Here is an 11,009-nt window from a genome sequence, read left to right as displayed (position 1 = left end):
TGTCAGGGATATGTTCCCTAATCCTTCAACAATTTAGGGTACCTGCCATTCATTCCCATGGTCTGGATCCAAATGAAACTTCAGCGTTTAACCATGCAAGTATAACTGAAAAAGTTTAGGTACAATTCAAGTCACATGCCCCTGACTTTCATAATATAATTGCCTCATTTACTCTTGAGTATTATATTTTAAATTTTAAGCAAGGCTAGATGGCATCAGTATGGACCAGTGATCTCACTTTTTCCAATGGATGCATTAGGAACCACAGCCACATTAGTGGATGGCTCCTTTTCTTTGTAGAGAAACCAGAGGCTCATGTCACCATAAGCTACTCCTGGTCCTAGCAACAACTTACAACAGACACCATCTTCCTTCCCTCCTGGGTGAAATACTAAATTTTGATTTGATTTGTAGTAAAGACAGACAAGCTTACTCCTACTGCTCTCCCCATGCAAAAAAACAAAAAACAAAAAACTGTGTTGAGGACCAGTCATTTGGGCATTGCTTCAAAAGGCACATTTATTCCAGTGGCAATTTAAATAAGTAGAGAAGGAAAGAATAAGATTCAAAACAAAACTAAACAAAAATAGGATGGTTTTTGTGAAATACATCAAAGTAAATAGGAATCTTGGATCTGTACAAACCACCAAGTTTCTCACCAGTAGTTTAACCAGTGTCCCCAAAGTAGAATAATTCACAGTTGAATCATGACACACACAGGCCATCAGAAAACACTGTTTAAAAAAAGTAGTTGAGAATTCTCAAGCAGCTTGCCCTGACGTCCAGTTCAAGTGTATGCAATGCAGAAGGTCTGCAAAATTCAAAATTACATGACAAAGAAAAATCAGTGCATATCAGAAGCTTCCGTAAATTATGAAAAATCATTGTATATATTAATATTTAAATAATATCTGAGAAGCATTTTGAAATAATTAACTTGTGTTCACATTCCATGCATTTTCTAGCAGGTTAAACCCTGGATTTGTGTCTTCGTGCCGGTTTCCTACAAAGCTCCATTCTTTTGACAAATCCAAGCATTCCTCAGACTGAAATGCAAGTACCCAGGGATGTTGTCTTCTTAATCTCTTTACTTCATACCTGACTTCACAGGGGCTACTTGTTATTACCGCTGGCACAGAAGATGACTGGAAAATTGAACTGCTTGGGGTTTTACTGGGGATTTTATGTACTGCCTTTGAAAAATCCCTGGGTGTCACAGACACCACCTGATTTTTGTCCAGGGGCAACAGCCAGGAGCCCTCTTCCTCCTGCTTGACCTTCCTCCCTCTTCCAAAGCCCCAAGCTCACTGAGACCCCCTGTCACCCTGGACTTCTCCCTGGAGTTTTGCAGCACCCTCCTCGGGCAAAGAAGGAAACACAACAAAACGTGAAAAGAAATCAACAGTAGCAACAACAGAAACTCCAAACAAACAGGTGGACGAGCCAGCAGCCTCCTCCGAAGCAGAGGCTCACTTTTTACTGCTGAATTCCGTGTGGCTCAGGAACTTCCTGATGACCAGCCCCAGACAAACCACCAGCAGCAGCATGTAGCCCACGGTGCCCGAGAAGGTGGGTGCGGCAGGGGGCGCCTTGAGAAACTGGCGCAGGCCCTCCTCCACGTAGTACACCTGATCGTAGATGCTGAGGAAAGTGAAGATGTGGAAGAGCTGGTGGCTGTGACCGATGATGTCAAAGAGGCCCGGCTGGATGCGCTCGGGGATCTTGCTCACGTTGAAGAAGGCGGCCACCACCAGCCAGAAGTAGCGGCGGTAGAAGTGCACGAAGAGCGTGGGGTTCTCGCCACGCAGGTCAAAGAGCCAGCTCTCCAGCATGATGGGGCAGGCCATGCTGAGCGGCATGACGAAGACGAAGGTGCGCAGTGCGAACGGGTAGGAGCACCAGTCGGTACGGCTCTTGCAGCAGGCCACGGTGCAGGCTACGGCCAGCACAAAGGCCACCGGCAGCACCAGCGCGCGGTAGGCGGCGATGAGGCGCGTGCAGTCCACGTGCCAGCCCAGGCGCTGCTGCACGTAGGGAGTCATGACCCTGGCGTCCAACAAGCTCAGGCCAGGCAGCAAGTAGTAGTAGTAGGCCACCGTGCTGCCGAAGCCATAGTAGCTGATGGACGCGTAGTCCAGGTAGAAGAAGGCTGCACGCAGGCGCAGCGACAGGCAGCTGAACACGTGCGCCGTGCAGCTCATGGCGAAGGTCAGCAGCACCCCCGAAGCGTAGCACCACAGCGGCAGCAGCCAGGGGTGGTGGAAGGGCAGGTCGCCGCCGCTCAGGAAGAACAGGCGGTAGAACTTGCTCAGGAACAGCAGGAGCGGGATGAAATGCGTCCAGAAGTTGAGCGTCTCGTTCGTGGGCTTCAGCACCGAGGCCAGGCACTCCTGAGCCGTGCACGGAAGGCGCCGGTAGCCGGACAGGATGAAGCACTCCACGAAGTCGTCGGGTACCTCGTCCCAGCGCAGCAGCGGCTTGGCCGCTGCCGGCGAGTCCCCGGAGGCGGCGGGGCGGGGGCGCGCGGCGGCCTCGGAGGCGGGCAGGTCAGGCGGGCCCTTTGCGCCCGCGCCCCGGGCGTGCAGGCGCCGCGGCATGGTGCCCAGGGCCGGCTCGGGCGCGCACAGGCGACCTCTGGCGCCGGCTCCCGCGCGCTCGCCAGCCCCCGCCGGCCGCCGTCGGAGCCTTTGTGCCCGCGCCGGGGGCGTCGCGGCGGGTTCCCGAGCAGACCCGAGCCTCCGCGCAGACGTCCCTACGATAATAAACGCATAAGCAAGCAATTCAGACGCGGAGCAGCGACGGGCAGGAGCGCGCGGGGCTGGGCGGCCCCTCCGTCACGCTCCCGCTCCCGCTCCCGGCTCGCGGCCGCGGGCGCTGCGGACTGCGGCGGTGGCGCTGCTGCTGCTGCTGCTGCTGCTGCTGCGGTGACTGGGCATCGCGCGGTGCGGGCGCCGCCGCCCCCGGCGCGGGAGGCGGGGATGCGCGCGGAGGGCGGGCGGGAGGCGCGCCGAGGGAGGCGGGGGCCTCCGGGGCTAGGGTTTCGCGGCCGCCTCGGGGGACAGAGTCGTCCCCGGGCTCGAGTTCCGCACCATCCCCCCTCGGGCCGCCGCAGCCCGAGCTGGCCCGTTAATCATTGATGCGCCGGCCAAAGGCTGCGCCAGCGATTCGCTTGCGTGCGCCCAGGACGAGGGTCGGCGCCCGGTTGGGAACCGAACAGCCACGCTGCCGTTCCAGAGGAAACCCGGGAGCTGCCTTCGCTGGCGGGCGGAGAGCTGCGGTGGCGGGGCTTGAAGGGAGAAGGGGAGGGCGCCCCGCGCACCGGAGCCCAGCGGGGCGGAGAGATGCGCTAAGAGTAATCTCCGGAGGTGGCCGGGGCGCGGACGCTCCGGAAATCGGGGGGGCTAGGAGACTGCGTCCGGATCAGGGCCGTGTCACCGTCGGATACCTGGGTCTGCTCCTCCCGCCCCCCTCCGCCCTGTCAGTGCGCGCGTGGAGGGCTGGGGTAGGGGGAGTGGGGAAGGTGCGCGCGCCCGACTCTCGCTCTCGGCGCCGCCTGGAGCCGTAGTTTGCCTCCTTTCGCCTAGTGGACTTATTCAGGTGCGTCACTGACCTCCCTTCTCCCGCTGTCCTTGTCCTGTCTAAGTGAACCTTCCCAAAGCCGAGGTCGCGCTCACCAGCCCTCGGGGCCGCGGTTCACTGTCCTCTGGTTCTTGTCTGGAGCCCCAAGTCTGACAACTCAGCGCGGGCTGCTTAAACTTCACGTTTTAATGAAAATTTCCAGAGGAAGTCTCCTATAGTTGGAGGAATTGATTAAGAAGGGGTTCCTAAGAGCTTGTGCTGATCATAGTGGAGCACGTTGATGAACGAGGACATCAGGGAGGAGGTGCATTCTAGAACGAACTGAAAAAGAAGGAGAACGAATTTGTAGAGAGTAAGAAGGGATGGTTTGGAAAAAACTTATGCATAATTAACCAGGAGTACCTGGCAGGCTAGGTTGGATGGCTGGAGGCCAGAAGAAGGGAAGACTGAAGAACAAAAAAAAAAAAAAAAAAAAACGGTTGTGATGTACTGCAGTTTGAAGATAAGCTCCGGGTCCTTATTTTAAAAGTGGACTAAAAATTCTGTTACCATTTCACAGAAGTTCTCTTTAGTGATGCCTTGGGAATGTTACTAAGTCTAACTTGCATCACTGACCTGCTGTGTAGCGTCATGGCAACAAGAGCTGACTTCTAAGAGACCAGGCACTGTTCATTCTTAGCACTGTACAGTTTTTAAATCATGGTGGCAATATTTTTCCCATTTTACAGGCTAGAAAATGAAAGCGCTCCGACATACCCATTTTTTTTTTTAAAGGGGTATTGAACCCAGGCAAGCTACTTCTAGGTCTCATGTACGTAATCCCAAATGGCTGATGACATGCTTTGCTCAAAAGAAACTGGTAAGGAAGGACAATCATATTTAGGCAAAGACTTTCATTTTTATTTTATAAATGAAAGGCTAATTTCACTAGAGTAAATCCTGTAAGTAGGTCAGGGAATATTTCCTTAGTAGTGACTCAATAAAGACTTAAGTTATGGAAAACAAATTTTTAAACCTAAGAAGTCACTCAGTATGGTCAATGTCTAAAATGACTTATCAATATTAAAACTGTCTCTTTAGAAAATGTTTCATCCTCTTCTTAGGGGGAAAATGTTTTCCACTAATAGCTGACAAAACACTCTTACACAATTAGGCCAAAGGTACTGAGTCTTGTGCCTTTCTGAACTATCACAAATTCCTGATTAATGGATTTTAAGTACATAAGCTTTTGCTTTAGTTACTTAACTAGTATTTTGTTTCAGTATTTTACGTTTTTCAAAAACACTGTAGCCTTATTTAAAAGCAAAACCTAATTTCTTCTCACATCTATACTAAGAACCCATGCTAATTTGTGAAAGGGTTAGAATTCAGACATTTATAAATCAAGCTTATGAATGATAAATGTGAATTCAAAGCAGACTAAAATAATTTCTTTTATTACTTGAAACACTCTCTTTGTTACTCTACAAATAACCTGATCTGCACCCTGGAAAAGAATGTTGATCCTATAATAATTCCTACATCTACCAACTTCTTAGTTGCATAATCAGCTCACTTACATAATCAGAGGAAATATAATTGAAAGTTCATATATAGTCAAAGGATGGAAGTTGACTGTAAATGAGTGTGCAAAAACTCTAAATAAAATAATAAATTGTCTTTTTAAAAGTAGTGATGTTGGCTGTGGTAAAATATGGTGTTCTTTAAAAAAATGCATATTTTATAAAGGCATAATATCTGTAGTAACATTCATGTCTTTCAGGCAACCTTTGAGATTTCTGCCTTTCTCTTTTCTCATACATCTCCCCACTATGAGACACAGAATCAACTGATGCTGTGGAGTGTGCTCTAGAAAACCCTCCGGTGCCAATACAAAAAGCTGTCCTTGCTATACCTTGATAAAGCCAAGTGAAAAGGAGCTAAGGAAACAGCCAAGCTGATTTAACTTACATACACATAAAGCAATATGACTTTTCCTTAGTTCTTACTGTAGAATTAATTTTTAAAGTCTTTTTCTTTTTTTTTTTTTTTATAGAGGCATGTTTATTTATTTATTTATTTGTTTTGTTTGTTTGTTCTGTTTACACATGCACTGGGTACAGTCAGAAGCGCGGGAGGGTGAGAGACTTCACCAGAGCCAGAGCGGGGAGCAGAGCAGGCAGAAGGGCCGAAGCACACTGCTGAGGGGAGCAGCGGGCGGCAGGAGAGGTCTGCGCGCCATGTGGGACCCTCCTCCGGTGGCTGGGGAGCAGCCGGGGATCGAACTAGAATTAATTTTTAAATTAAATTATTTTATTGAGATAATGATTTACAACACTGTATGTTTGGGGGGGGGCGCATGAGTTCACACCTCTTCAAATGTATACTATTTTATTCTGTGCCTACCACCAAAACATGCATCTGCCCCCACCATAGTCCATTGCTCCCTTTTCCTCTCCTCTTCCCTCATCTGGTAGACTCAGTTGACAGTCAGATTTCAAGGGTTTGTTTTGGTTTGGTTTTGTCTATTCCTTTTCTTTATTTATAGATTCCATTTTTCTAAGTTTTTTGAGATATAAAAATGTGTGCTCCATAAACCCTGGAAAACAGTCTGCATTTTATGGTTTGCTTTAACTCCAGCAAACTAACTGCCCCTTGTCAGCAAGAGCCATGCTCACACCCCCTGGGTTTGGCTAAACAGATAGAAGCAATGGGCTTCTTGCCATTCCCTGAAGGTGCACTGGGGGATAAGGCATCTTTAAGGCAAGCAAAACTGACTATGAAGTTCCTGACAGCGAAGAATTGCCAAGTATTACGTTGGAAAAGCAGTGTCAGAGTTTACAGCAGAAACCAGCTAGTTTCCTAAGTGAAAGCTGGTCAAACCAAGACTGCAATGTGCTTTGGTAGTTCCAGGGAGGCTCTTTACTTCCTGGCTGAGGGGTCCTGACTGCAAAATGCAGTCATATATAGAAACTGTTACAAGCCTGAGCAAATGTTTTTTCCATTATGACTTGCTTTGGTGACATTCTTACAGACCACCTATAGGTTTAGTTAAAGTGTTTCTATAGTAATAAAATGAGCTATAGAAGTTCCAAGTAAATTTGATGTTCTCTAGTAGGAGACATTGAGCTACTTGTAAAATTTGGAGAGAGAGAGAAAAAAAAAAAAGCTATGCTATATACTAATACTAATACATCTTTTTTTATATAGAGAAGTATTGGTTTTTTTGGTTTCTTTTTTAGCCAATACCAATCAACCAACTAAACAGAGCCCATTATGGACCCAGTATTTAATTGCATCCAAAATTCTGCATAAAGATAACTCTCTTAAGGTTTGGTCTTTCTCCTCAGAATGTTTTATTTATTTGTTGTTTTTATAATTAAATTTTATTTTCTCACATCATTGTTCATTTTCATACAGTATTTTACAGTAATACAGGAATATTACAGTATTTCTTCCCTCAGGTATAATTTCTGTAGTTCTCTGGTGAACCACCCCATAGTCTCTTGTTCTCTTTCCTCCCCTGTTTTGACCCCTCTCGTTCTCTTCCCCTGCTGTATGCTTTAGATCTATGGTCCCCTTTCAAGTTTTGTCTTCTTCCTGACCCTTTGTTTTGTTTCATCTATATTAAACATACAAGTGAAACTATCCAATATTTATCTTTTTCCTTCTGACTTATTTAATGTAGCATAATCCCTTCCTGCTCCCGCCATGTTGCTGCAAATGGCATGAGTTTGTCCTTTGTGATCACTGAATAGTATTCCATTGTGTATATATACCACATCTTGATCCATTCGTCCGCTTTGGGGCATTTAGGTCGTTGCCATATCTTGGCTATTGCAAAAAGTGCAGGTTTCCCTTTGAATTAGTGTTTTTGTGTTCTTTGGGTTGATTCCTAGCAGTGGAATCACTGAGTGATATGGTAAATTCATTTTTAGAGTTTTGAGGAGACTCCACACAGCTTTCCATAGTGGCTAGACCAATTTACATTCCCAACAGCAGTGTAAGAGAGTTTTTTTTTTTTTTTCCCACATCCTCTCCAGCTTTTGTTGTTTCAGGGTTGTTTTTGTTGTTTTTTTTTTTAATATGGACCATTCTCACCAGTGTGAGGTGGTATCTCATTGCAGTTTTGATTTGCAGTTCCGTGATACTAAGTGATGTTGAACATTTTTTCATGTACTTGTTTGCCATGTATATTTCTTATTTGGGGAAGTGTCTTTTTAGCTCTTGCCCATTTATTGACTGCATTGTTGCTTTGTTTTTATTGAGTCATGTGACCTCTTTGTAGATCTTAGATATCAGTTCCTTATTAGTTTTATGATGTGCAAATATTTTCTCCCATTTAGTAGTAGGGTGTCTCTTCATTTTGGTTACTGTCTCTTGCAGCACAGAAGTATTTTAGTTTGATGTAGTGCCAACCACTCACCCTTCGTTTTCCTTGCTTCTGGAGATGAGTCCTCAGAGATTTTTCTGAGGTTTATGTCATGGAATGTTTTGCCTATGTTTTCTTCTACATATTTTATGGTTTCAGGTCTTACATCACTGTATATGTTTTAAACAAATTTCTTCTCTTTCTCTAAATTTAAAACAGCTATAATGTTACTATCCAAACTCTTCCAGGTTAGATAGGAGCACTACCATACCTTATGGTAGGGTCTGAGCTTCCTAAGGTGGAAAACCTTGTAGCAGTGGCATGAGGTGTAACTATGGCAACCTTCTGGGAGAAATGAAATCCGAAGGGTAGATGGAAAGGAGGGAGAGAAGGAGAACTGTGGGGGGAGGGAGAGAGATTTTTATCTAGCACCATTCCTGCCCACTTACTGATGTAATGTAGTGACATAGTTCTCTTTTAAAGATAAGAAACATCTGCTGAAGATATTTTTACCTTTTGAGGTCTGTGCTTGTCCAGTCTGCTTCCATCCCGTCTCCCAGATCTAGAATGGACTCCCTGTGCCTGCCCTTCAGATCACTGAAAATTGTGTTTTGGGATAGGGTCCCCATCTGTCAGATTAGAGTGCCTCAGCTCTGACCAGACATGTCTAATCCAAAAGCCCCTTCCATAGCTTCTCCAAGCTAGAACGGCGGTCTCCATTCTGGAGATATTTCTCCCAGTTCTGCTCTACCTGGTTCCTGGGTGGAAGCTGTAGTGTCTTCCTTTAAAGGCCTCTTATTACCATGTTCATCCTGACTCAGTGGAGAATGTCCATAGGCTGTTGCTTGTTTTGGAAGGGCCTTTTTGGTAGCTTCCATTAATTTAATTTTAGGAACAGTTACACACATACAAGTGTTTAAGATAGATTATTGACTTCCTGCTATCTATTATTAAGTCACAGTTTTCCTTGAAACACAATGCTTTGCATGTAGTAAGCACTCAACACATATTTATGATTGGGGGAAAATTTCGGTTCTGTATGCTTTTAAAAGGTTAGAATTTAGAATCTTCGAGTCTTAGAATAGGAAGGCCATTTATTCCTTTGACTTATCTTGTTCAACTCTCTGTTAATATAATTGTTTGAATTTATTGATGATATACTGTATCTAGGTTCTATAGTAGGCCCTTTTCTTATATTTTCTCTAGTTCTCAGAATACTCTTGTTAAGATAAATCCACCCTCTATTGTATTGTCAGACAAGAAACTGAGGCTCACAGATGTTAAGCAGCTGGATGGCAGAGCTAGAGTCAAGCTTTATTAATTCCAAACTCCCACTCTCCCTTACAGGCCCTGCCTCCCCAGGGGCTGGTCTTGGACCACTCCAGTAAAAGGATTTATTCCTTCACATGCCCTTCCATTTTATGCTGTGTATTTTTTTTTATTGTTTTTGGAAGACTTTGTAAGTAATTAAATGAGCATAACTGGTGAGAAAAACAAAACAAAGTAAAAGAACAACAGTTGGGTCTTGACCTAAAGCTCAGGCACAGGTGTTACTGAATGTGGTCACTAGTTGGATCTGGTTAGAGAGTTGCTGACAAGAATGATGCCAAGTGAGGTGTGTGCACATGTGGTATGCGACAGCTGGATATTTATTAGACTGGCCGGAAGTTACTTTTATTAGTGTATTTTCCTATAAACAAAAAACATCTGTTGTCACCAGGGGGGTTACCATATCTTAGGTCTCTGTGAAGAAGCAAATACAGGTTCTAGGATTTCATCTGTGATCCTTGCACTTGGCTCAATATTATCGACTACAGTGGTTGGTTAATACCAAAAGAAATATATTGTGTGATGATATCATTGTATACTTAGCATGAGGGGAAGCATCTCAGTTACTGGGCTCTATTTGGGGCCTCAATTAAACTCACTTGACATTATTTCTATTTAGTTTTTAATAGAATGATTTTCCTTTTCTTGGAGGTAAATAGTTGTTGAAAATATTTATCAGCATAATTATCTAGGTACTGATCACTAAACTAGTTGAAAGATATCATATTATATACATATGTATTTTTAAGAGTGTTTTTCAGAGATCTTAAGTCCATTTTGTGCCTCTTTAATGTGGAAACCACAAGAATTTAGGGTTACCAATAAGAGGCTCCTCAGCGCACTTAATTCATTTCTACACACTGACCAAGAAATCTTTTTTTTCTGGAAACATGTTTATTCTCATCGGCATGTTCCCTGTGCTTCATGTTCTGAGAATTCTTTTTTTTTTTTTTTTTATAGAGGCATGTTTTATTTATTTTGTTTTGTTCGTTTGTTTGTTTTGTTTATACATGCACTGGGTACAGTCAGAAGTGCGGGAGGGCGAGAGAATTCACCAGAGCCAGAGCAGAGAGCAGAGCAGGCAGAAGGACCGAAGTACACTGCTGAGGGGAGCAGCGGGCGGCAGGAGAGGTCTGCGCGCCATGTGGGACCCTCCTCCGGTGGCTGGGAAGCAGCCGGGGATCGAACCGGCACCGCAGAGGCCGCGGGCAGCTTCGCAACCCAACGCTCAACCGCTGCGCCACCGGGGAGGCCCTGTTCTGAGAATTCTATGGTCAAAATACATTCATTTTATTTTATTCTTGATCCCTGTCTTGTACCTCCAACCAGCCCTCCTCCTACCAATCTTGTTTAGATTCTCCATTCTCATACCCACTTAAATCACTGTCTGGGGATACTTCCTGGTCCTGGTAGGGATTATTGAATACATCTATAGTGAGCCGTCAGAGATGGGTCCAACTTGTTTATTTAACAAGAAGTAATGAACACGACCACTGTACAAAGTTGCTACTGGGTGCTCAGGACATAGGAGAACAGAGGAAGAAGAGCAGAGGAACAAGTGGAGCACAATGAAGGGTTGTTAGAGTCATCCTTCGGTTGTAATGGAAATGTTCCAGGGCAGTGTGAGGGGTACCTTGGAACCCCCAAACCTGCCGGATTTAAATGGGTTCTGCCATCTGCTGCATCGAGACAAAACATACTCTAGTGCATAAGACTTTCTATGGAAAGGAACTTTAATACAATTAGTGTG

General features: G+C 45.3%; 1 protein-coding gene across 1 annotated transcript; it reads right to left on the bottom strand.

Moving 5' to 3' along the window:
• Nucleotides 1-493: 493 nt before the first annotated feature.
• PAQR9 (progestin and adipoQ receptor family member 9) lies at nt 494-2,667 on the bottom strand. Its single transcript, XM_037524662.1, has one exon. It carries the CDS (start codon nt 2,595-2,597, stop codon nt 1,470-1,472), a length of 1,128 nt encoding a protein of 375 aa, XP_037380559.1. The 5' UTR covers nt 2,598-2,667; the 3' UTR covers nt 494-1,469.
• Nucleotides 2,668-11,009: the final 8,342 nt, after the last annotated feature.

Source organism: Talpa occidentalis, unplaced genomic scaffold (assembly GCF_014898055.3).
Source record: "Talpa occidentalis isolate TD23 unplaced genomic scaffold, MPIMG_talOcc4v2.1 talOcc4.4, whole genome shotgun sequence".
NCBI classification, from domain to species: Eukaryota; Metazoa; Chordata; class Mammalia; order Eulipotyphla; family Talpidae; genus Talpa; species Talpa occidentalis.
Note: the sequence above shows the minus strand (reverse complement) of the source record. Positions and strands in the feature narration are given on the sequence as shown.